General features: G+C 47.4%; 7 protein-coding genes across 7 annotated transcripts; 4 read left to right on the top strand and 3 right to left on the bottom strand.

The window, feature by feature from the left end:
* Positions 1-2978: 2978 nt before the first annotated feature.
* Positions 2979-5434, bottom strand: AGABI2DRAFT_192053 (hypothetical protein; the record flags this gene model as incomplete). Its single annotated transcript, XM_006460245.1, has 11 exons — positions 2979-3071; positions 3127-3455; positions 3513-3611; positions 3663-3866; positions 3922-4576; positions 4631-4705; positions 4761-4875; positions 4925-5015; positions 5068-5093; positions 5144-5193; positions 5250-5434. Coding segments are annotated over 11 exons (1901 nt in total), but the record flags the coding sequence as incomplete, so codon positions are not given.
* A 79-nt stretch (positions 5435-5513) lies between these two features.
* Positions 5514-7305, top strand: AGABI2DRAFT_192052 (hypothetical protein). Its single transcript, XM_006460244.1, has 7 exons — positions 5514-5823; positions 5876-5931; positions 5985-6007; positions 6060-6305; positions 6356-6654; positions 6705-6959; positions 7011-7305. The coding sequence occupies exons 1-7, from the start codon at positions 5538-5540 to the stop codon at positions 7085-7087; spliced, it is 1242 nt and encodes a 413-aa protein (XP_006460307.1). The 5' UTR covers positions 5514-5537; the 3' UTR covers positions 7088-7305.
* A 26-nt stretch (positions 7306-7331) lies between these two features.
* Positions 7332-7665, top strand: AGABI2DRAFT_60281 (hypothetical protein; the record flags this gene model as incomplete). The annotated part of the gene is made up of 2 exons (XM_006460243.1): positions 7332-7417; positions 7470-7665. Coding segments are annotated over 2 exons (282 nt in total), but the record flags the coding sequence as incomplete, so codon positions are not given.
* A 16-nt stretch (positions 7666-7681) lies between these two features.
* AGABI2DRAFT_203268 (hypothetical protein) lies at positions 7682-9310 on the top strand. Its single transcript, XM_006460242.1, has 7 exons — positions 7682-7923; positions 7983-8141; positions 8192-8374; positions 8428-8437; positions 8486-8809; positions 8872-9059; positions 9112-9310. The coding sequence occupies exons 1-7, from the start codon at positions 7720-7722 to the stop codon at positions 9271-9273; spliced, it is 1230 nt and encodes a 409-aa protein (XP_006460305.1). The 5' UTR covers positions 7682-7719; the 3' UTR covers positions 9274-9310.
* On the bottom strand, positions 9283-20873 carry AGABI2DRAFT_184795 (hypothetical protein; the record flags this gene model as incomplete). Its single annotated transcript, XM_006460241.1, has 20 exons — positions 9283-9494; positions 9546-9722; positions 9772-10101; positions 10161-10247; positions 10300-10537; positions 10591-10793; positions 10840-11040; positions 11089-11193; positions 11243-11671; positions 11720-13070; positions 13151-13400; positions 13460-14717; positions 14767-16747; positions 16796-17880; positions 17932-19163; positions 19205-19605; positions 19654-19781; positions 19832-19911; positions 19991-20719; positions 20861-20873. 20 exons carry the CDS (start codon positions 20871-20873, stop codon positions 9369-9371), a joined length of 10404 nt encoding a protein of 3467 aa, XP_006460304.1. The 3' UTR covers positions 9283-9368.
* Positions 20874-20987: 114 nt separating this feature from the next.
* On the top strand, positions 20988-23828 carry AGABI2DRAFT_220238 (hypothetical protein). The gene is made up of 12 exons (XM_006460240.1): positions 20988-21040; positions 21090-21407; positions 21470-21576; positions 21631-21895; positions 21945-22038; positions 22096-22319; positions 22369-22517; positions 22570-22705; positions 22769-22990; positions 23044-23178; positions 23232-23611; positions 23663-23828. Exons 1-11 carry the CDS (start codon positions 21017-21019, stop codon positions 23400-23402), a joined length of 1845 nt encoding a protein of 614 aa, XP_006460303.1. The 5' UTR covers positions 20988-21016; the 3' UTR covers positions 23403-23611; positions 23663-23828.
* On the bottom strand, positions 23828-25043 carry AGABI2DRAFT_177913 (hypothetical protein; the record flags this gene model as incomplete). The annotated part of the gene is made up of 6 exons (XM_006460239.1): positions 23828-23843; positions 23894-24190; positions 24244-24461; positions 24486-24837; positions 24889-24970; positions 25015-25043. Coding segments are annotated over 6 exons (993 nt in total), but the record flags the coding sequence as incomplete, so codon positions are not given.
* Positions 25044-25239: the final 196 nt, after the last annotated feature.

The raw sequence follows: 25239 nt of genomic DNA, 5'->3' as shown, positions 1-25239 counted from the left end.
AGAAGCGGATGATGACAATATGCTAGCCGTCACAGGTGGCGAAATGGGCGGAACAAGAGGAGAAGAAGCGCGTTGAGGTGCTGATGAAGGCTGTGGCAGCTTCATGGTCTGATCTACAGTCTTTTGCGCGGGATGTTTGCGGGGGTCATGAGTCACACGAGCCGCTGGAACAAACGTTGGATGGGTGATCGGGTCCTCATTCCAAGGTACACGATAAGACTGAGGTTGGGGAGATCGACTAACTTGTGTTTGACCGTTATGACCGGTACCAGCATGATCGTAACTTGGTGATTCTTGAGCTGCCCAAGAAGGCGGATGAACTCCACGGCCTTCCGGTGAGGACCACACTCTTTTCTGAACGGGTGCTGGGTGAGTGGAGGCTTGGGGAGTTGGTTGCTGATGTAGCGGGGAGGGAGGAAGGGGTTCTGAGGGTGCTGAGGATGGCGGTTGCTCGAGATCATCATCATCGCCCGGAAAAAATTTGCGCAAGGATGAGCTTGAGGTGGGCTGAGGGCGCAGTATGGGCTTGAAGCCTGGTAGCGGACGGCTAGGCCGTGAAGCTATATTAACTCGTGACAGCGGGGGTTCATGGGGCAGATTTTCAGGAAGGGGATAATCATTTCGAGGTGGAATAATTGATGGAGGAGGCATGTGCTCCTCATCATGGAGTGTATCAGCAGTTGAAGCATCTGTTGGCCGATCTGACTACGTAAGAGGAAACGGTCATTGTAGGCATAATAAATGACCGAACAACACCTACTTTTTTAGCTTTGTCATGCCTAATATGCGAGTAATGATTTCCATTTGATTGTGGTGCGGGCTCACGAGCTTTTCCGTGCTGTAAATTCCGAGTTACATTTCCAAGAGGTTCCGACGTCACTGGATCTGAAGAAGGCAGACGATGAACAGGCCGTGGCTCCAAATTTGGACTGCCACTTCGACTACTGTGAGCTGACGTCCTCGATGATACGGAAGAAACACTTCGAGGACGTTTAATGTCACGCGCTGAGTGTGGTGATTGAGATTGGAAGACTCGTTCCTGTTTTTGTATCCAACCAGTTTTTTCTCTGTCACTTGATGTTCGACTTTGAATAGTTGGACTGAACTCGCGACGACGGCGTTTTGGCACAGGAGAGCGAGTCAACGATCGTGATCGACCACGGGAAGACAGGCGAGAGTGATAAGACTCCGCTGGGGAACGTGAGCGCGAAGGAGAATAACGTTGTTTAAGTCGTTGTTCTTGGTCATGTTCCGGGTCTTGCAGCTCAGTCTTGCCCGTCTTACGGTTTTGAGGAAAATCACGGCGGGTCCAGCTGTTTGAAATACAATGGGCTGACCATACCTGTGTATATGGATGATGGCTTACTTGTTCAAATTGGAATCGTCATTCCTCCAATCCCGCCGTTGCTTGGTATTCTGATTGCGTTTTCCCCCTTTCGGGTGTTGATTTTGCTTCGGTTGTGTATTCCTTTGGTGGTAGCTCTGAGGTTGATCATTTGGTGTACCTGCTTCATTGCGGTGGGAGGACTTCCATGCTGGGGCTGGTTCCCATGCTCTCTCTTCTATGGACAAAGGGTCGTCCACCAATTTGTCGTCCCAGCCATTATCCCTTCGCCGCGCGTCCCAGCTGGGGTCGTTTGGGAGCCGGTTTGGTTGGGTACCCTTATCCCTCCTGCGCTCCCTAGACCAACTTTGATCCTCACGGTTGTGTTTTCCCGCATGCCGCAGATGTCTGTCATCATCATGACCATGGGAAGACCCACGGGTGTTAGTAACAGACCAGTCATCATAATACGAACCTCTGCTGTCGTATGCATCGCGTGAAGCCGAAGCGCTCCATGTGGACGAGTCGTGGTATGACGACGAATGGTCATAATGTTGACGAGTCCAGTCATCTCTCATATTCAGATACGGGGGGTCACCCTGAGAGCGGGCCCTCCAGTCAGACTCCCGTCTCATGCTTGCTTCATAGTCATCATCCCTTCGATAGACATCATCCTCTCTGTACCTGCCCACGTCAGAATACCACGGATCCTCGTCGTGTCGACTACGAGAATGCGAGGTGCCATCATTAAACCCATCATAATAATCTCGATTCGAACTTGAGGAAGCTCTGCGGTGGTCTGGATGGCAAGAATTTGGTGAGAAGGAGAATAAGTTCTAGAAAATCTTATGCATACGAGAGGTACTAAATTGATCGTTGTCTTGGGATTTATTCCCTCGAGGTCGACGGTTATGTTTGTGTTGTGAACGCATGGGTGTGTGGAGACTAGATGGTGGTGGAAGAAAGGACGAAAGCAGTGGGGTCGCTTCAGCTTGTGATGTTACGTGTTGTGCAGCGAAAAGAATTGCGATAGCTCACCCTGCCTAATGTTTTGTAGACTATGGTCACTGTCTCAAAGGAGGTTTAGTCACGCAAGATATAGCACTGTAGTTGGTCCAATCGCGGGATGGCACAGCGAGGATGAGCTAACAGGTACTGAACGAGTCTCGTTTGAGAAAGCACTTACAGGTTAAGTCGACAGACATTTACAGTAAGGAAGCTGTCTGGAGATCGTGTATTGGCCTGGTATTGAGCAAGTCGTGATGGTATAAAGAGAGGCCTGAGTGAAAAATGTTCAAGGTAGCTAGCGTAAGACTTTGTTAAGTTGATTCAGGGCGTTTGTGGTGCGGTTTGACCCAATTATCTGTCGCAACAAACTGTTGACCTCCGGTCCTCTCTGATTTTCCTCTCTAGGAAAACACTCTCTTGAGAGATGTGAACAGAAGAAATACAACGACACATGGCTGTGGGTCATGAAATGTGTCCTAGTGAAGTAAACATAGCCATTATTTGCTCAGTTAGACCGCCTCCACACAAACAATGAAAAAACGTGTTCGCAAGCTGCAACCTACAATCCAGAGCCCTAGTCCAGTATATACATGTGAAAGTCATAGGCAAAGAATCTACTGATACAATAAAAAAGGCCACACCCTGGCAGAGAAAGAAGTAACGAGGCTCAAGGTCTACCACGAACGAGGCCTTCTGTCTGTCGGAATGCATTGATATATCCCTCGCTTTCATGCATCATCTAGTATTAGAGAATAGCGTGAATATAGTAGCACAAGCCGGAGATGGGCACCTACATCCTCAGCCATATGGTACACATCTGATCCGGGACGGTTGTACATCATCGCGTTGGCGAACATGAGGAAAATGTCCCGCTGGTATTCCAACGAATTAGCAATCAGACCATCTTTGACTCGACCCTTTATCGTTTTGAGATCCATAGGGCGCTTGACAATATCATGATAATCGGGGGCTTCAACCGTGCGAATGGGGTTGTGGAAAATATTGCCGTTCCGGTGTTGTGAGATTTGTGAGTGTAACATACCGATAACGTTTTGGAACTTCTTTAAAGCAACTTGTTCTTCAGAACGATCACCACGTCGTCGATTTCGACCATATGAAGGCCCTGTTCAAGGTGATTCAGGCAAAGAGCTCGCCGACGGAACAATCAACATGAACTTGCCAGGTTCATCATCTTCTACTGGTTCAGATTCGTCGCGCAGCCGCTTGCGATCACGAGGTGATCCAACAGGTTCAGCGACTACGGACGCCTTCCGTTTTCCTGATAAATGAAATCAATACAGAGCTCTGCAAGTGCGGAAAAGAGACGTACGGCGGCGGAGACCCATCGGCTCAGCAGGGACTGGTGAAGAAGCCTGGTATTCTTCCGGTGTATAAACTTTGATGTCGTCCGCATCGAGATTTTCCCCCTCCGTAAGAATCGGCGACTGAGCCTCAGACTCGAGCATTCGTAATTGCCGACGGGTTTTGCGAGTGGCCGGCACTGAAGGCATCAATGACTTGTTCCGAGTAGATCCTAGATGAATATGGTTGGAGAAAACTTAACCAAATCACATTTTCTAAACACATACGTCGGGTTGTTGGCACAGGTTCCTCATCTGATACAAGTCCTTCTACAAGCTGTTCAAGCTTTTGCATCGTATCCTGGTCCTCTTGATCAGGTTCTTCCGCATCCCCCTTCTCTGGCTCCCGCTGTGATTGCTCTTCTTGTTCCTCGGACGAGGTTCGAGATGAGTGTTTTTCACTCTCCGACGGCAAATTTTCTTCAACTTCTATCTCTTCATCCTTCTCTGATATCTCTTTCTTCTCTTCTTCCTCCTCCTCTTCCTCAGGCCTGTGTTCTATCGATGATGTGGCGGGCGGCTGAGTATCCTGCTCCGCGTCAGACTCCGCCTTACCGTCTTCATGGTCTGTTTCTTCTTCCTCTGGCTTGTTGGTGGTCGCGTCTTCTTCTTCTTCTTCTTCTTCCCGCCGAAGCTGATCGTTACCATTGACATTCGCTGGAGCAAGAGCGTCATGCATCACCAATTCAGACGGCTGTTTAGCTGCCGATAATGGGCTGGCTATCTCATCAGAATGTTTATCTTCTGTCACTTCTACTTCGATGGCTTCGTCCTCGGCAGAGAGTGATTGGACTGGGGGGGATGCATCATTTACAGAAGCTCGAGTCGGTGGTACTGCAACGTTGTTGCTGGTCAATTTAGCTGTAAGTGTATCTGATTCATCCTTCAACGTCGGATCATGAGTATAATAACAAGACGAAAGGGAGCTCGTTCCTACGATGGATGAAGGCGTCTCCGTTACGCCACTTAAATCCGAACTTTCGTCGCCTCGGGATTCGACTTGTGGAACTGGCTGAAGATAATATTAATTGAGTGGATGGTAGAGATGAAAGAGGATGGGTACCTACCTGTACATCCACTGGTGGACTCCCGCCGCTCTTTACAGCTTGACCCGTGAGATTAGCCTTGATTTGTGCATCCCAGTTACCGGCTTTGATGTCTGCTATCTCATTCAGAATGGTCCTAGCTCTGGGTAAAAATATAATCAAATGCAGAGCTTGAATGTCCATACTTGAAAGCAGTTTCTTCTGCAATGATAAGTTCGCGCAACTCGTCGAAACGCAGCTTGTAATGTTTTTCTGCCAATGCAAGGTTAGCAGCCGCTGCATTGCCATTTTCAGTATCTCGAGGATTGATTGAGCAGGATGGTCAAACCCTTCGGAGCATTGTTCTCTTCCGTTCTGGGCGGGATTCAATACTTTGGACGGAAAGCAGTGGGAAGGGCGCTTACGCCTCTAGGCCCGCTTGTTGCAACAGGTGATTGTACATGGCATGACAAGACTATATTTTGATTGTATGAGTACGTCTGAAAGTTATGAGGGAGGCTGCATCGGGACCTGGGCGGTGAAGAAGGATTTTGGACGAGTGACCAGGGGATGTTTTGCAAGGATTTTGGCTATTGCAGACCAGGTGGATGAGTTTATGCCGAGTTCCCAGACGCCTTGGGCAATGAGCAGGGCCTCGATGTGGCTGAGCTGGGGCACTTCATTTGTAGCGCGTTTAGTCGAGCGTGTTGTCATTTGACAAAGGGCAGGTGGCGCCGCCCGGACGCCGGACCGTGGGATGGGTTGGATACTCTGATGCCGGCCGGGAGTCGTTGCCGCAGCAGCCCCTTGAACTCAACCATGTTGCTTACACTCGTCCCAGTCGTAGTCGGCCTCTTGCCCTTTGTCGCACAGGCCAAAGTCCACAAGCTCAAACTACAGAAACTTGCCCCCGTCTCAAGCAACCCCCAGCTTGAGGGTTCCTGGCTCGCCGAGAAGTATGGCGCGCCAGCTCAACCCCAAGCACCTCTGATGGGTGCCGGTGGTACTGGGCGCCGAATTGCCCACCCTTCCCAACAGGATGACGAAACCCTCTTATGGACGCAGGAGCACCAGGTTCAAGGTGGCCACGGTGTACCCCTCAGCAGTCAGTTCAATGTCCAATTATCACCAGTATCCACTGTGACGCGTTACCCCAGATTTCATGAATGCCCAGTATTTCACTGAAATTCAAATTGGTTCTCCCCCTCAGACTGTACGTAATTGTTCTATAAGCAAATCTGTCCTCTCATTCTCGCCTATCTTCAGTTCAAGGTCATTCTCGACACAGGGTAAGTCCAACTGCCCCATCATTGCCAATGACGCTAACTTTTTGTCGGTTAGGTCGAGCAATCTTTGGGTTCCTAGCGTGAAATGTACTTCGATCGCCTGTTTCCTTCACACCAAGTATGACTCGGGCCAGTCGTCGACCTATAAGGCCAATGGCTCAACCTTTGAGATTCAATATGGTTCTGGTGCCATGGAGGGTTTCGTTTCCCAGGATCAACTTCAGATTGGCGATTTAACAATCAAGGGTCAAGACTTTGCAGAGGCTACCAAGGAGCCAGGTCTTGCTTTTGCTTTCGGGAAGTTAGTAATCTCGTTTCGAAGTCGGTCTCATTCACTAACACGTAACCCAGATTTGATGGTATCCTCGGCCTAGGATACGATACCATCTCTGTCAACCACATCGTCCCTCCTTTCTATAAGATGATTGAGCAGAACCTTCTTGACGAGCGCGTTTTTTCCTTCCGCCTTGGCAGCAGTGACGAAGACGGTGGCGAAGCCGTGTTTGGTGGGATTGATGAATCTGCATACAAGGGCAAGATGCATTATGTTCCTATCCGCCAGAAGGCCTACTGGGAAGTTCAGCTAGACAAAATTTCCCTTGGAGGTGAAGAGCTTGAACTAGAAAATACTGGTGCAGCCATTGATACTGGTAAGGTAACTTTTACAACTCGTGTTGAGCCATATTAATCCACTCGTCAGGCACATCCTTGATTGCCTTGCCCAGCGATATGGCTGAGATGCTTAACACTCAGATAGGAGCGAAGAAATCTTGGAATGGACAGTACACCATTGATTGTGCCAAGGTTGCCAGCCTTCCAGAACTGACCTTCCACTTTGGAGGACGTGCCTTCCCATTGAAAGGTGAAGATTACGTCCTCAATGTCCAAGGCAGTTGCATCTCGTCTTTCACTGGCTTGGATATCAACCTTCCTTGGGGTTCCCTTTGGATCATTGGTATGTTTGCATGTTGTGAATTCACGATAATTTCTCATTGTTTTGCTGCAGGCGATGTCTTTTTGCGCCGCTACTACACCGTCTATGACCTTGGTCGTGATGCTGTTGGTTTTGCCGAGTCCGCCTAAGCAAGTGCTAGCGTGCTTACTACTGTAACCGTTTTGTTTTGACTGCACCCCATAGTTTCAAGTTGATGAGTACAGCGTATGCATACCCTAGCTTTTTTTGTAAATATAATGAAAGGTTACGTAAGAACTCATTGGGGACGAGCAAATGCGTTCCCGGCGTTCGTTCGCTATGCCTTCCCTTCTGCGCGACAATATCTTCAGTCTCGAGCAGAGTCTTCCTTCAACAGTCCGCGCTGAGCACAGGAGAAGCCAAAGCCTATCCAGATTCTTCCACCAGACTCTTGACAGAGTCAACGTTCTGGGAGACGATGATTCATACGGTCATACAGGGTCGGTAGTGTCTATTATCACTTCGTTCAGCTTAGGCCGATCCCACATTCAGATGTGTTAACGCATTGAGTTGGGCGCAGAACGGCGAAATATTGTTAAGTGGTGGGGACGACACCACTGTGCGTCTTTGGAAGATGGACCTTTCGGATACTGCGCAAGAATATCCGTTTGTCTGCCGCTCAGTCATACACACGGGTCATACAGCAAATATCTTCAATGCTCAATTACTCCCACACTCTACTCACCTGTGAGTTGGCTTCCCGTTTTGCCGGCTCGGTCCTCCGAATGATGAAACAGTGCTCATGGAAGCATTTGGTCAAAGTGTCACTGTTGCAGGCGATAGACAAGTTCGAGTTTCAGACATTGGCATGGCTTTGAGTGGCGATGGCGTTGAAACTCGCTATACTACAAGGGACTGTTTAAAGGGTGTCCTTAGGTGTCACACTGATCGCGTCAAACGGATCGTGACAGAAGATAGTCCAGCGCTGTTTTTAACAGTGTCCGAGGTTAGTTTGACCTCTACTCAAGAGATGTGTCAGAAAGTGTTTGACTCAAACTTCCAAAGGATGGCAGCGTACGCCAGCACGATCTCAGAACTCCACATAATTGTCGACAGTCCGCAGCATGCCCTACGCCTTTATTGAAACTAAACCATGACCTTTCGACTATGTCGCTGTCGACACTAACACCTTATCAATTCGTCGTTGCCGGAGATTCACCGTATGTGAGTTGGCTATTAGGGAAGTTAATACCATGGTTCATTGAGCATGCCAGGGGTATCTCTTTGACCGCAGGAATATAGGCCGGAGACTGGCGGAGGAATGGGGTGTACCCTCATCCACGGATGAAGTTACTACTTGCGTTCGTAGGTTCGGTAGACCCAGAAGGGAAGAAGAGAAGACATATCGTAGAGATAGTATCACTGGCTCAAGGATGTCCAACCATACTGGACATGAAGTAAGTAAGACATTCGATACATGAGAAGCTTCATGCTCAAAACTAATTGATAGGTTTTACTTTGTGAGTAGTCGGGTCTTGTCTGCGGAAAGGTTTGCTAACGAGTTGCAGCATATAGTGGAGATGCGGTGTACATTTTTTCGACGCTCGATTCCCCGTGCGACACCCAGCTTTCTTCGACGTTTGCCACTGACTCCGCACCCCGCGCCACGAAACCACTCAAAATCAATTCCAATACAAAAACTGGGTCGAACCAGGATGCGTCACTAGACAACAAGAGCTCCGAAGAGGATCAGGAAGAAGAAGAGACGGATCGGGATGAGCTAGAAGACGACGAGGATGCGGAGGTGGAGTCTAATTATCTTCCAGACGTGCCAACCATCATGCCCAGAAGGCGATACGTTGGTGCACGAAACGTGGAGACCGTGAAAGATGGTAAGCTAATGTTCCGGCCTTGATGCTTTCTAGAAGCTTAGACTAATGTTCGCCCTGGGTAGTCAATTTTATCGGCCCCAATGATGAATTAGTGGTCTCTGGCTCCGATGATGGAAACTTTTTTGTGTGGGATAAATCCTCCGCAAACTTGAGAGGTGTATATGAAGGAGATGGCAGAGTAGTGAACGTTATTGAAGGACACCCCTCCTTACCGTTGTTGGCTGTCAGTGGAATTGATACAACGGTCAAAGTAATGGTCTCTCCTCAAAAATTCTTTAATGACTCTGACAGCTGGAATATAGCTTTTTGCTCCTTCCAGAGGACCTAGTCGGTTCTCGCGCATTGGAAATATGGAAAAGATAGTGGAAGCGAATACACGACCAGTACAGTCATTTGACCTTCGCGTTCTACTCGCGGAGGCAATGATTCGTTCGGGGTCATCAACAGAATGCGTTCATCAATAAATAGTAGTACTTGAATGTGAATAGCGTGTATGTCCGTGAAGATTAAATTACATGTGTACAATACCGAACCTACTCTATCGGCGGCCAAAAAGCGTCTAGAACCAAGGATGATATAATTCACCCATTTTCGCAAGCTGAAGGGGATTAGTGGCAGAAGATACTAGATTGGTGATGGTTTGGATAACGGGAACCGTTGCAGAAGTACCATTATTCTGAAGTTGCTGAAAATAATCAGATGGAGAGAATAAATACTTCGATAGACTTATACTCACATTCTCTCTCTCTGTTTTGCATGCCAGAATCTCAGCCCGTTTGACGACAACATCGACATTAGCAGCAACCCCTTGGCGGAAAACAGCATCTCCTACTGCCCAAGGGCGCCGTTGCATCGACATCCATGAAATGACCTCATCTCTGCCGAAAAGACATAGTTGTTGTTCCAAGGCATACTGGAAAAGAATTTAAGCTTATGACAACGTCAGATGATAGAGTACTCACCTCCGGTTCTGTGAGAGAGCGAGCAATGGCCAGAATTCCAGAGGTCAGTATCCCTTCAGTGCAAATGGGACCAAGAAAGTTTTGCATATTAGGAGTTAATCGGAAAGGGACAACATCGCTAGTCGCAAATATTGGCATTTGACTAGAGAGACTGGGAATGAGCTCCGTCATAGCGATCTGGCCAGTTGACCTGCAGATTTGGAAACGGCTTGGATGGCGACTCGAAAGGCACAAGACAAAGGTCATGAAACACGCTGCCGCAAGCTGTGAGCCGAATTGTCTTCGCATTCTCCATAATTCGCTAGGGCCATCCATAGTCCGAAGCATGTACTAACATAACGGGTATGAAGGTAAAAATTAACCTCATAAAGATACCAACCAGGACTCACATTGGTCAGAATCGTGTCAGGTATTGTCTTCAAGGTAATTTCGTCAAATATGTCATTCTTTAGAGCGAAGTATTCGGTCTTATGAATCTGTCAAAGAAATTAGTTGAATGCGTCCTGCGGTTCTATAGAATCGACTAACTTGTCTGGAAGGATTTTGTTTGAGTTCCCGCAAAGTCTTCTTGATCTTTTCTCCGGCAAACAATATGGGTTCTTCCCTGGATATTCCGGCGTCTTCGCAGTGGAATTCATAAATGTCACCGAGTGTGATGTATGAAGTGTCAGTCTGGAATAGACGCAAAGTCGGGCTGCAGGAAACAGCAGCAGGTAAATGGAAAGAGAGGTTGCGCTTTCGTGTCTCCTTTTTTCGTTGCAATGCACTGGTTTCAGGCGTTAGCATACATACCACAAATACTAAAGTTGAGTGCCTAACCCATTGAATGTTCTTAGTATTTGCATGACCTTGTCTTCTCGGCGACATTGCCGGTGGCAAGGGATCTGAACCGTGAAAGATGTCTTGGTATTATCATTACCATGAAGTGTGAACCGTTTCCAGCAAACACCATTGGAACGACCAAGCTCAAACTTTGGAGCAAATTTCTGGATCTTCACAAAGTTTTGATTTGTATCCTTGTCCTGAAGCCGATTCAGCAAGATAAAAACCAGAGATCTAAGGACACACCTCAGTATATTGGCCAGGTACCTCAATCTCATCGATTTTGTTGTATTGGAACTCGGTGAGGTAATGGCTGACCAAAGCCAATGGCTGTATGCGAGGTCGTGAGTCGAGCATTCTCTCGTACTTGTCCCTCCACTGCTGTAGCCGACGTATATACTCGTAATGACTCGGTTTCGTAACCAGGAAATCTTCCTCAAATTCTTTCTGTAAAAGGATGAGGAGCGGTCAGGATGTCGGCGAATATGAACCCACTCTTACGGCCCCTCCGATGATTGGGGCAAGCCGAGCCAGAGTTTGCTGCGTATGTGTGGCAAGTGAGCCATCGTCTTCAGCATTGTTCATTCGTACAACATAATTCTATTACCGTGATGAGACTCATCACGGACACAACAATTAAACGCTATACCTGAATTGCTTCTTGCAGAAGGAGACATATGTGACGATAAATATCGTCCTCTTGTGGAGGTTTGAACTTCTGGTGAAGCTGGTCCACCATGGTTTCAAGGCTAAGAATCAACAGTGGGAAAGTCGTTTTGAGGACTTGCAATACTTCATCAACGAGTTCTAACGCTTGTCGAGGGAATGCCGCTGCCGCCACTGCCGCTATAGCTTCAGCAGGTGATTGCCCGTTCTGAGTCGAGGCAGCGGCGGTTGTAGTGTTGGATACTTGGCCAGTGGTAATACCGTTGTTGCCGTCCATACCATCTTTTGAGGGCTCATCCGGCCGTCGGTTGGGGTCTACTATTGCTTGATTTAGAGAAATAGCACGCGCTTGAGCAGTCTTCCTCAGCAGTTGCAATTCCTCCCGGTAGGTGCGCAATGGGTAAAACAAAGCCTGTATATTATTAAGCCTTCAACCAGGCGGGAAGATGTTACGACGTACCTGGGGATAATGCCGAGCGAGATTCAAAAGCAAATAACGCGCTTGCTTAGCCTCTCTGTGATTGAGGGACTGGCATAGCTGAGGAGTGAGTGTGATCCAATACCAGTACGCCGCGTCGCCTTTGTAAGTGTCGAATGCTTTCGAGATTGTCATTGCATTGTCGTCCATGCTTAGTAGCCATAAGATTCGGATAAGGAGAGGTCTACTTTTCCCACTTTTGTATAGCCCAGCAGCCTGCAAGTAGCAGCTCACAGCGCTTGAAGCATGGGTTAGGTCGGTGTTATCGGTACCCGCATTCTTAAACATGCGATCGTTGAAGCGGCCCCACTCTGCCCAGGCTTTGGCCTGGGCCATGTCGAGTTGGACAGCCTGTCCGAAGGCATGGTTGGCCTCTTCATGCCGAGCGAGCCGCGCGTGAAACATACCCTTCAACGTGTAAAATTCTGCTTTCTGTGAGTTGGAAAAAAACATGAGGTTGGTGTTGTTGATGACATCTAGCCCGGCTTGAAGGTCATTCGGCTTCTGGTAATGACAGCGCGCTTGCTCTCGTAGTTTCAGGAACGCCTCGGATATTTCGATGTTTGGTAGTGTGTAGATCTTTGTCAGAGAGGTGAAGCAAACGTCGAGAAGATCATGTTTCCGGGCGACATGAGCAAAACGATTGATAATCCACGCAGTCTCGTGGTAGCCTCTATATCCATAGGTATTGGTGTTGTTGTTAGCATTATTGTTGCCCTGGTTATTGATCAAAGGCATGTATGCATTGTTGATCGCATGAAAAACATTCTGGCGCCAGGCGACGAGGTCGCTCCACAGGTTGATGTCGTCTTGGATATTCGGTAGGCGTTCTCGCCAAGCTTGAAGGACCATCTTCAACTCGGAAGACTTCTTTTCTAAGTTCTGTGCATTGGTTTGCGACAAAGAACCAAATATCTGTACAGCTTCCTGAAGTTCAACGAATTGTTGGAAGTGCTGAAGGAGAGGAACATGAGCGTTAGAAAGGTGAGTGGGTAATCCAACCCATTTTCGCAGTGATAACTGCATTGCATCCTCGAGTACCTTGGTAAACTCCGTGTTTTTATCAAGGGCACCTGGAAACTTGAGTAGTGCCAAAAATGCCTCGAATACACGTCGCCGGGGAGTAGGAATTTCTGGTAGTTGTTTGACTTGTTCCTCTAAACTGTCTTTGTTATCCGCCCAATCCTTGATTCTCCAAGCACTCTCAAGCATGAGTTCCTGGTTCCCTTCGTTTTTGGCGAAATCATATAGGATATCCCATTGCTGGAGTTTCTCCGCTGCAAGGACCCAATGATCCTCCCACAAACAATACTCTGGCTCTGAGAAGGCAATACTCCCGGCTCGCGCTTTGGTCTGAGCATTCTCATAAGCGGCAGATGTTTGTCCCAAAATCCATTTTGCTCAAAAGCCAACGCAATGTTCGTCTCCTGGTGGAGGCACCGGCGGCGCCAAAGTCCATAAAACATGTCTTCGTCTGCCAACTCAGCGTACACATCGGCCAGGGAGTCGTAGACATATTCTCGGATATTAGGCTCATCGTCCTTGACCATCTCCAGCGAGGATCCGAGTATTTCCAGAGCCACATGCCAAGCACCAAAGGTTTTTGCCAGGTATTTGGTAAGGTGAGGGGGAAGCATAAGGGCAGGAGAGCATCCGTGAATACCTGTGGGAAAGTAAAGATGAGCGGGATGCATATAAAAGAGAATTTTCCAAGGATAATACCTGTGAGGAGTGTCTGGATGACATTCGGGCGTAGATGGGCCTGTTTGATGTGGTATTCTTTGCTCAGGAGATTGATCATATGATTAGTTATATCTGTCTGCTCGCGTCGAGAAAGGCTGGACCAAGCAGCAGGAAAAACAGTGCACCATGTATCGTGAGCCGTTTGATGGTCGAGAAACAACAAACGCTGCAGTGGACGAATAACATTCCGCGCATCCGGCCTTTGAATAACGGGAATGGTGTCATTGTGCATTTGGCGTCGATCAGTAGTGACTGGTGCATCAAGGTCTGCGGATCCTAATACGAGATGCAACGCAAGGTAGATCCAGTTGTGGTCTGCGAGTACTTCCCAGCTCTGTACCCCCAAAATATATGTCAAACGGCCAAACAAGGACCGCGGAACGCTAACGTCAAGCAAATCAATGAATTTTTCTCGCAGTAGTGTATCTTTAGCGCGACAGCCTAGCAGAAATGCGGGCTCAAGTCGAGTTGTGAGGTCACTCCTGCGGAGAATTGGTTCCGTGTAGATTTCATAGATGAGCTCGAGGTATTCTTGGAAGATAGGTTCCCCTCGTGTTTCATAGAAAGTCATCTTCTGGATGAGGCTGGCCTTCTCCTTCATGGTTGGGTACGCCTCGTGTCGATGCATGGCCCAAGTGCGTGCCAACCTCAACATGAATTGGCAGAGTGGAATACTCTTGGACTTTTCCACTAATACTACTAAGGTACTGAGTAACCATCGTCGTTGATCCGCAAGATACGCGACGGAAATTTGGCAAATCTCGAGGAGCAGCGTGATGAGACGGACATTGCCTTCGGTCCCATTGGTCGGAGGAGATTGAATGTGTTCCTTGGCCAACTTGCTTAAAAGTTTCATCAGAGGCTGGCTGAACGCCTCAACTCGCTCGGGAGTGTAAGTAACAACAGATTTCAACATTAGTAGGATGCTCCTGGGTGTGTTATTATTGCGGAGACCATCTCCGATGGTGCTGTTGACAAATGAATGAAAATCAGAAAGATCAGCCTGTTGTTCTTCCTCTTCTTTTGGCAAAGGGAACAGCCGGACAAGATGATCAAAGATAGGATAGAGGGCATCTTGTAGAGTATGGTCTTCTGTCATAAGACCCTTTCGGATTAGCTTCTGTAGAGCTGTAGCGTTTGTTGTAAACCATGTGTCACTCTGCTTTGCTGTGATGACTTGAAGGACCTTTGCGGAGGCAATAGCGAGGGAGAGCGCGTTTTCTGCAGTAAGGTCATTCTGTCAAATACTTGAGAACACTTTCCTATACACATGACCTGATACATACTTGTTCAAGAGTTCGAGAGAAGTAGCGTAATCCCACAGTTACTTCTTTCCAACCATTTGGTCCGACCATAGATTGTAGTAGTGTAAGAGCCCGCGGTACGAGGGTGGCTTTCGCTGTTTGGTCGTGTGGGAAGGTAGCGAGACGAACTAGGTAACTGATCATATTCTCGCGAAGGCTAATGGGTGTAAGCCACACAGAACCAGATTTGTTGTCTTGTGAAGCCTGTGTCGCTTGTTCTTCCCAATCAAAAATGACCTGGAGAACCTCGATCGACAGAGATCTCATTTCCGCAGTAGACGATGTCGACATCCCAAGCTTGCTCAAGGAGTTCGCCATATGAGGAACAAACAATGAACGGACCGGATAGAAGAGCTGGGGCTGTTTGATTATAAGGTGGTAGATAGCGATCATCTGAGCCAAACCTTCCTCAGCAAGCAAGCGTCGAGTTGTTTTGGCCCACTGAGGATGTCCAGGTTCATTTGAATCTGATTGTGGAAGAACAGGCGCAAGGGTAGCAAGCGCTTCTTGACGCACAAGCGGCTTTCCTTCTGAGTGGGACAAACGTAACAAGCCCGTCCAGGCGCGCAATATGAATTTTTGAGGTGTAGGGAAGGCAGCGAAGAATCTAGCGGCTAGCAGGTAGGCGGTTTGCTTTACGATAATATCGTCGCTATTGGTGATGTAATGCCATGCACATTTGATGATGTCCTTTTTCACATCTTCGAGTAAGTCCGAGTAATATTGAACAAGTACTGTGGTGAAGTGGAGAAGCTCTATCTTGAACATATCGTCCGTATCTCCGAATGCGGAATTGTCTGCAATTCGTTGCCATATAAGCCGATGAATCTGATTAATGAAATCGGCATCCAGTAAACGTTCGTTAGTAGACCCACGAGATGCATGGACAAGCAGGGTAGGGGATATGATGTAGCGAAGGAAGGCGCCTTTTTGATACCAGGGCACAGTAGCATCACCAAACCAAGTCAAAAATCGAAGAAGCACATTACGGCGGAAGACCATGGCCTCACTCAGCGCTACATGCTTGTAAAGGAATTGAGAGACATGAATCATGTCCATACTGAGACTGCGATTGAAAACGACAACGATGTCAAAGAGAAGATCGATTCGCGGTGACTGTTGCAAGGCCTTCATGAAGATATTAAGGAGAAGAGTGTGCCGTTGGATCAGGTCAGGCGCGCCGGGCTGGACATTAGTGGAACGCCAAACTTTCACCAATGTATCTATGGCGAGCTCATAGTCCAGTATCCAGTTCGGAGAAACTTCTGCTAGATCATGAAGCAAGAGCAACGCTTGGGTAAGCAAACCGGTTTCTGCTCCTTGAGCACAAAAGTTCACCAGCAGTGGCGTCCTCGAAGCCAATTCGCGCTCAAGATTAGGTGCGTACTTGCCACGGATAATGCTCCTCCACGTACGGAGATGTTGGGGGAATTTGAGGTGCCGCATAAAGAAATCAATACCTTCAACAGGATACCGATCAAGATATTTGGCCAGAGGCTCGGAAAAGGGACTTTGTGTGGAAAAATGCATTTGTGCTTCGGTCTGCACTACAGCATTACACAGATTCTCAAGAAAAATGTTGGCCGCAGAAGGGAGGAGATGGAAAATATTGGCGAGTCGCACTAGCTTGGAAATGCCTTCGTGGTCAGCAAGAGGCAGTCTTGACGATTGCTGAAGCATCTGAGGATCGGCAACACTTCTAAAATGATCGAGAAGTTTATGACCAATTTCAACTTTGAAGTAATTCGTGAGTAGCTCAAGAAGACGCGCAAGGCCTTCAAGGCCTGGGACAGAAAGTCGTTTTGGATCGGCAAGATTCATCAAGATTGGTCGCAAGCCTGTCTGCAGAAGCTCTTTTGGGAGACGACTCTGGTGTGTCAGTACCATCCTCAGGCCTTCGTGTGCAACGTCCTTCACTTCGGGAGAAGGAGAATAAAGAGACTTGAAATATACACCTGTTACCCTTTGCGGGTTTAGCCGCTACCATAGTTGATCATATCGAACTGCTTACCTCTGTCGAGTTTGGGTCTGGCGTGAAAAGAAGTCGGTGATTGGCATAGATGCTGTCAACAGTTTGATACAGGCGACGCGAAGCTTGGTAATTTCAAGTGTACCTTGGCGGATACTTCCCCGACCAAGGAGTTGTGAATCCTCAGCATCCGCTAGAGCAAGGGTCTCATGCAGGAGGCGGAGAAGTTCTTCGGAAAGTTCGAGAAGAGGTGGATCGAGGCTAACGCAGTAGCGGATCGCTTCGATCATGCCAATTTGCTTGGAGAATGGTAGCGCTCTCAGTGGTTTGGTGTAGATTCCGGTCAGCATGCGATCGCGATGGGGCACCAATAGATCGAACGCAGGTTTTCCACTGAGAGAGACGAGATATTCGATGCATTTCTGTGCAGCTCGACGGACGATTGGGTTAGAATTTTGAATCTCAGGGAAAAAAATGCCCATAATATTGATCAGTTTGTTCTTCGTTGTTGTGGCCCCCTCGCCAGAGAAGTCAAGGTGGGCATTGCTGATGCGAAGGACATCAAGAAGGATGTCGATTATATCGTCAATATCTCGAGGAATGTCCAAGGGCATATCTTTGAAAATGTGAAGAAGAGTGCGTATAAGTTCGCCTTCACGGTCACCGATCCATTTCTGGGCCAGCTCTGGGGTTTGAGTCATGAGTTTGATACCACTACAACCCGCACTTTTACGAATCCACTGCTCGTCGAGGCAGAGGGCGGTAAAGCGATTTGTCATTTGGTGCAGGATGAGTAGGATCTCCTGGACGCTGACATTCGATTGGTTTCTCATGGCCACCAGGTCCTCGATGATTTTAGCAATCAATTCTTGTGCAACTATTGCTTGATCTGGTTGCTCTCTTGTGAGAGCCTCAGGAATGGCGTCCAGGTAACAGAATAGAAGGCGGTTGGGACCTCCCTTTGTGTCGCGCGACTGATGCTTGCGAATCGAGATTTCAAAGACGGATCGCGATAAGTTCCTTATATATGTTTTTGCTTGAGTATTAAGCTCGGGTATGTGTACAGCATCATAAATGCCTCCTAGCGTTCGTACGAAGATTTCTTCACCATTGCGACCCTTGATATTCTACAGATTTGCTTAACGCGAATTTCACGACACAATTGGATTTCAGCTTACCTCATATACGATCGTCGACAGACAACTTTCCAGATAATGATAAGCATGCTCGCGGTCGGGGTTAGAAAGCTTGACAAGGTTCTCTGAGGCTAGCCGAGACATGGGGCCGAGGTCAATTTTCTCCCTGGTGCCTCCAAAAGAGATGGCCATTTTCGCAGATTCAGAATGATGGTGATAGGTGAGCGCAGGCTCTTTGGTTAGCAGGCGCCTGTTACGGCCCCCAAGTTTGCCAAGGATTCGAATGGTAGTATGTGCGGCATGATGACTCGCAGGTTGAGGCTTGAGATGATTGAATAGGGCTTCCATGAGTTCCCTCAAGACCGTGCTCAAAGTGGGATCCAAAAAGTCGGGCGTGAGATTGTCGATACAGAGTTCCAAGGTGCGGAGGCCTTGTGAAACGAGCTCCGGACTTCCCCGCAAAGCCAATGCCAAAGGTTGCATCAAGTAGGTGAGGTGGGGAAGTAGGTGAGTTAAGCGTAATGGAACTGTGAGACACAGCTCAACAATCATATCGCGAGCAATGCCTTCAGAGGCGAGCAGTTGACGATTCAGGTTTTCTAGCATCTCTGGGAGTAAGGGTAAAACTTCTTTGTAGAGTAACTCAAATCGACCTCCACCTCCTCCTATGGCCCTGAAAAGTGCACGGAGTAAATGAAAATAATGAGTTGGTTTTGTTGCCTTAGCAGCAAGAGGGAAGCAATCCATAAGAAGCTTTGACAGATGCGCAGCAAGGATAGGCTCGTTATTAACGGGATATTGTGAAACTGCTGCAAATGCCATTTTATAAAGCCTGATTGTGGCTGCGGCCGTCATGTCGTCTTGTTCCCCTAGGAGGGGCAGGCGGTCAACAAGGTATTTGAGAACTATAGCAAGAAGTGTTGGCGACGTTTGTTCACGGGCGAAGAGGAATTGACAAATGTTAAGGAGTGGAATGCGAGTGCGAGCGCAGTCAAAAAAAAAATCGATTTTGTGAGTCCATACCTCCTGGAAAACATGAAGATTTATTTCCAGGAGGGCGTGCCCGAACCACTCTACCGTGTCGGAGTACTCGCTTGTCCCCCGTGGATCAGGACGTGTCTCGGGATCGAGTGAAACCATACATCTTATACATCCTTCGAAAAGCCGAAAGATATAAGTGCCATCAATGATTGGTGCGTCACATTTCTTTAATGACGCCAGGCAAACACGAAAACCATGAAGCAAAGCCCTAAAGATGACGCGGGACTCTATGGCTTGGTCAGTATGATGGTTCAGGCATGTAAAATTTGCATACCAGTTATGGTATCTTCCGGTTTATCAACCGCATAAGTGGCGCCGCCAACTGGGCGCGCTTTTTCAATTTGAAAGATATCCGGATCTGACGTTACTTCATTTTTCGGGCGCTCAAGCAACGTCGAAACCTGTTCTTGCACGGTCGCTAGAGCTTCCAGACGTTCCAGACACGATTCGAACATAATCATGAGAAGTTTGGCTGCCCCTTGGGAGGTTTCCTTTGCCAGTATAGCATCCGTAAGACCAAACATCATCTTTGCGAATAACGTGTGGAGATTATTTCCAAGAGCAGGATTATGAATAAGACATGAGTAAGACTCCACTATATGGTTGAGTTGTTCTGGAGTGAGGTCGTTCCGGAGGTGATGAACAAGATCCGTTACAGAACTATACACAGCAACACTACAGCAAAATGAGAGATTAGCACCTTGGGAGAATGTCGTTTCTCACCGTAGCATTTCCTTGCTCGCAATGCCAGTGCCCAACAGCACACGTTCGTTGAACAGTTTGTCAAGATGATCAAATAGCACTCGACGATGATTAGTGCTCATCAAGTGTCGAAAGACGACCATAAGTTCCTGATTGAAGGCCAGTTAGAGAACAACGTGACCACGTTTATGGAAATTACCTTTCTTAGAGCAATGCCATTGCTTGGACAATCTTGCAGTAAACGCAGCGCACTCAAAATCAAGTTCTCAGCGTAACCATCTGATTGTTCTCCAGAAAAACGCATGTTATAAGCGAGGTATGATAGCATCTATACAAGAATTGATTATACTTGTCAAACCTAACAAATGTGTACATGCCTTGATTTGTGAGTGGATGAATTCACTATATGCCCCTGCATTCTTGACAGTAGACGACATTCCAGACCATACTTCACCCGTCGCCTCGAAATCTTTCCGAGCCTTGTGCTGTGCAGGTGACTCCAGTGCAAGTACCTCGGAAGCGTAAGGAATGGATGTTTGCATAGCTGGTGACACCAATTGGCGATGAACTTGTGACATTATTACTATGACCATGCCCATTTCACCGAGGACTTTGAAGCTCCGTATGCTAGGTAACAGGACGGCGGTGTCGATAATTGAGGAATCTTCGGAAAGAACCTCATCAACTAGACCCTTCATGTTTTGGAATACTTGAAGGAAGATAGCGACAAATTCGTTAAGGTTTTCCTCAGTGAGGATACGATAACCTCGAATAATGTCAACTAATGCTTTGCATGCGGTTGTTCCGTTCTCTTCGTTATCGTGGCGTATAACATGAAGCATACAGTTGAAAATTGTTTGCGTATGAGGTCTAAGGTTCTCGCTGACGGGAAGCCTGTTCAAGATTTCCAGCAGCACGCGACGAAACGCATATTCGGGTGTGTCCTTAGAAAAGGCCGGTTCTCCAGACCGTAGCAATTCAGCAAGAGCAGGAACTAGATATGGATAAGTGCGAGCAGACTCTGTGTCACGAACAGTATCGAGGATTTCTCTGATTTCGGATGCCACAGTATGTTTTGTCCTGAAATCTGTATCGAAGAACTAAGTTATACGACCTGGAGGCTCGACGAAAGACGGCACACCGATGTTGGGGTCAGCTATTCGGGCGACGCGTTGCTCCAGGTCAGAAGTTGAGGAAAGAGACTGAGCAGTCTCCATTGGAGCTGCACCGGATAGCGCCATCTGGGGGAAGGGAAGGGAGGGAGAACTTGAAAGTGCTAAGGCTTAATCGACAATTCGGCGCACGTGACATTCCATAATAGGCAAGGTCGCCAGAACCGAACTCATTCTCATTAGAGCACTCGCAGATATCGGAAACATACACCATGGACATTGACCACCTTTTCAAGGTATGACTATATGTTTGTATACGTGTCTCCTGTTTTAACATTCGACGAGGCCCCCAAGCTCTCAAGTGGGAATATGAAGCGTAAAATGCCTGACAATCCGGCACCCGAATTCTTGAAGCGAATGAAGCGTCAGCCACCTAGTCCTACCCCGGCGACGAGTGAGAAAAGAGCGGCGCGTGAAGTCACTGTGGAAGATGTTGCCGAAGAAGCAGAGGAAGAAGATTCAAGTTTCGCTCCAGGAGGAGACGCTGATTACTTCAAAGAAGACGATGAAGAAGGACGGTTCTATGGCGGCGGCTTAACTCAAGAACAGAAAAAGATACTAAACATTTTTGATTCTGCCACAGGACAGGGCATACCGGACGAGGTTAGAGTCGTTATGTCTGGCTCTTAATGATTGATTCCTTTTTCATATTCATCACATTTTAGCCAGAGGAATTGTCAGTGACTTCAGTTCGGCGCATGTTACTCAAGTTTGAACGCGCAGTGAATAAGAACACAGACCAACGCTCGAAGTATCCAGACGATCCAACAAAGTAGGCCCCGAGCGAGTCATCGTTCCGCCTATGTCTTCTTACCAGATGCCACAGGTTCATAGACTCCGAAGCTGATCTGGATATCGCAATCAAAGGCCTTCTATCCCTAGCGCAACACCCATCTTTGGCATACTCTGAACTTGTCAAATCCGGCACGCTCACTCTTCTTATTGGTCTTCTGACTCATGAAAATATGGACATTGTCATCGACGTTGTAGAGCTAATACATGAACTTACTGATGAGGACGTCGATGCGAACGAGAGAGAGGAACAAACAGATGAGACAGAAGGTGCTGTGAGAATTCTTGTGGAATTTCTGGTTTGTTGTTGTCGTCTTATCATAACCCTTTGAATTGACAAATCTTCAGGTCGAGAATTCAATATTCGATTTATTAACTGACAATTTGAAGCGCGTCAACGAGTCAGAGGAGTCGGATAGACAGGGCGTATTCCATATATTAGGTCAGCGGCTTCTTAGCTTTTCAAGTCTGGTTAACCCATGAAACTCACGCATCATAGGTATATTCGAGAATTTTTTGGGTTTCAACCCAGAACTATCAAGATCTCCTGCTCTGAAATCGAATTTGATGCCTTGGTTGCTTAATCGAGTACAAGCAAAGGTTCATGACGAAAATCGTGGTTATGCAGCTGAACTTCTGTCTATTCTACTCCAGAATGACATGGAAAACCGCCTTGAATTCGGCAAAAATGATGGTGTAGAAATAATTCTCAAAGCTCTTTCAGTAGGTCAAAAGGATAGACGTTTGAAAAGTATCATTCACCTCTAAGCAGCAATTCCGACGGCGAGACCCTGTGGACCCAGACGAGACCGAATTTATGGAAAACCTTTTTGATGCCTTGTGCTCAGCTTTGAGTGAAGCACCTATCAAGAGACTGTTTCTAGATGCCGAAGGGCCGGATCTAATGGTCCTTATGATGAAGTGCATCTCTCTAATCTCCATCGATACCACCATGTTGACTTTGAAGTTACAGAGAAAAGATGCAGTCCCGTTCGCGGTCCATTAAAACGCTCGACTACGCAATGTCTGGGCCCCATGGTTTTGCAGTCTGTATGTCCTTTATTGAAGCTCTGGGCTTGAAAACCCTCTTCTCTGCTCTCATGGGCAAGGTACTTTCGCATACTTCTTGGCAACGACCGGCATTGTTTATCACATAGTCTCAGGCTCAAAAGAAGAAAACCGCATCCGCTCCGCCTTCGGAGGATACATCCCACGTTCTCGGAATCATTTCGTCTCTCCTCACTAGCCTTCCATCGGACACCTCAGAGCGCATCCGCTTACTTGCAAAATTCGTAGAAAATAACTATGAGAAAGTTGATAAGCTACTAGATATTCGTGATTTCTCTTGTGCAAGGCTTAAAGTGACTGATAAGGAAATTCAAGCAGACAGGAAGGTTAACTATTCTACGGATATTATCGTAGATGACCGCACTGACATACTCAAAAGAAAAAGGTCGAGAACGGAGAAGAGATCGCGGAAGAAGAGGAGGATACATGGTATCTCCAACGTTTAGATGGTGGTCTTTTCACCCTGCAAACTGTAGATTATATTCTGGGATGGGTCACCATGGAAGATGATGGGGTACGCACATTCTATCTTCTTGTTGTTAGGTTCTTCTAAGAAACTACACGAAGATCCGGACCCATGTCATGCAGATGTTAAGTCGCAAAAACCAAGGCCTCAAAGATATTGTGCACACGCTTCAAATTTACTATGACAATATGGAGGAACCAGAATCCCTAGACAAAGATTTACCCACACATAAGGATATCCTTGGCGAACTCATCAAGTCCCTCAGCTCCTGAAAGTTTGGATCAATCCTTGGAATTGAGAGCTGACTAGTGTTTAATCTACATTAGCGGAGGAATTTGAGAGGATAATATTATCATGTCCAAGGCACCCCTCATTCGTCGAAGTTCAGCTTGGAATTTCAGCTCAGCCGAAATTTTTTTATGTAGTCGCGCGAATAATGAATCAATAAGTGGTGCTTGTCCGACAACAGTTTGATACATGTCTGTTGGTCTATCAAGATAATTCCGAAGAAGCCACGAATATGAGGACTTACCAATGAGCACTCTGGCAACGTCGCATACTAGCTCACCGAAACGTGGATCAGTCACATGCTTTAGAAGTAACCTAAGGACTGGCTCAAGTAAAACGTCATCTCGTCCGGCCAGCGCAATTTTCAATCCATCACGATGTATGAGCTCTTGAATCAAAGAGAATGTTGTCGTTGGAGTAACACCCTGACGTGCATTTTAGTCCAGCTATTGCTAAAAATAGACAAGCCGCCCACTTTTCTAAGAACCGCATCCAGAGCAGCAGAATACTTGAAGGTTTTAAGCAGTCGATCATAGTCCTTTAGCCTTCTTCGTCGCCGTTGCTCTACCACAAGTTCGTTGGGATCTCCCTTTGCCTTGGGTTTACTTTTATCTTTCAGACGTCCTTGTCCAATACCGGCCAGTTGCTCTCCCAATAATAATAGATCTCCAGATCCAAGGGTTCCGATATTCTCTTCAGACTTTTTGGGTTGTCTCCTACGAACCGAAAGCGTGCCATCAGACATACCTCCCACAATATGGGTCTCGTCAGGCTATAGAGACAGAGGATGAGAGAAACACCACAAGGAAAATCGAGGTCCCTCACAGATATGGCTAAGCACAAAACAGGTGCCGGATAACGCATTGTGTGCACGACCTCGTATGAGCCCACATCATAAACTTTAACCATGTGATCCAACCCGCCTGTTAACAAACGGCTTGCATTTGCGTTGAGAGTCAGGGCCGTGACAGTTTTCTGGTGATTAGATATGGCTCTCAAACACCGCCCACCGGCAACCATATCCCAAACACGAATAATGGGACCTGCAGAAGATATTGCAACCGTACCGGATGGAAGCATGAGGACCTGTTCAACAGGCGCATTTGCATGCAGGTTTCCACCCATCACCATCTCACATGCAGCCGTTCGTGTGTCAAAGAGTCGAACTGTCCCATCGTATGAACCTGTGAGGACGACGTTCGGACATGACGTGCTGAATTGACCGGTACGGACATAGTCATTGTGATCAAAGAATGTGCATATTGATGCTTGGGAAGGGATATCCCAAACCTTGGCAGTCGTATCGTCAGAACAGGTGAGGACCTGGGTCGGACTTAGGGCGGAGAATTTGGAGACATGTACCGGCTGTTTGTGAGAATCGAGGGTACGAAGAATTGCTCGTGAGTTAATATCGAAGATCTGACAAAAGGAATTCATACATCGGCATGTCAAAAACTGGACAAGACGCACCTGAACCAAACCACTGTCGTCACCAGCTACGACCAACTTTCCATCTGGACGTATGTTACCACTTCTAGCAACATCCTTAAACCTTGAAATTGTTCTTGTAATTTTTTGAGTACGAGGAGTATACACCTGGACTCTCGTAGCAGCAGTAACTGCATAGCGGTGAGGTTTTGTATTGGAGAAATGGACAGAGGTTATGGGAGCATATTCTTTAATGAAAACGGGATTCTTGTATTGCCGCCAATGTCTTGATTCAGGACTATGCTTTGAGAATGTCGGCCTATAGTACGATTTGACGGTTGTCGGTAAAAAGTCCATGATGGCTGCTGCCATAAGAGACCAAACTTGGCGACA

Source organism: Agaricus bisporus (genome assembly GCF_000300575.1).
Source record: "Agaricus bisporus var. bisporus H97 unplaced genomic scaffold AGABI2scaffold_4, whole genome shotgun sequence".
Lineage (NCBI taxonomy): Eukaryota > Fungi > Basidiomycota > Agaricomycetes > Agaricales > Agaricaceae > Agaricus > Agaricus bisporus.
The sequence above is the reverse complement of the archived record's forward strand: the minus strand, read 5'-3'. Positions and strand labels throughout refer to the sequence as shown.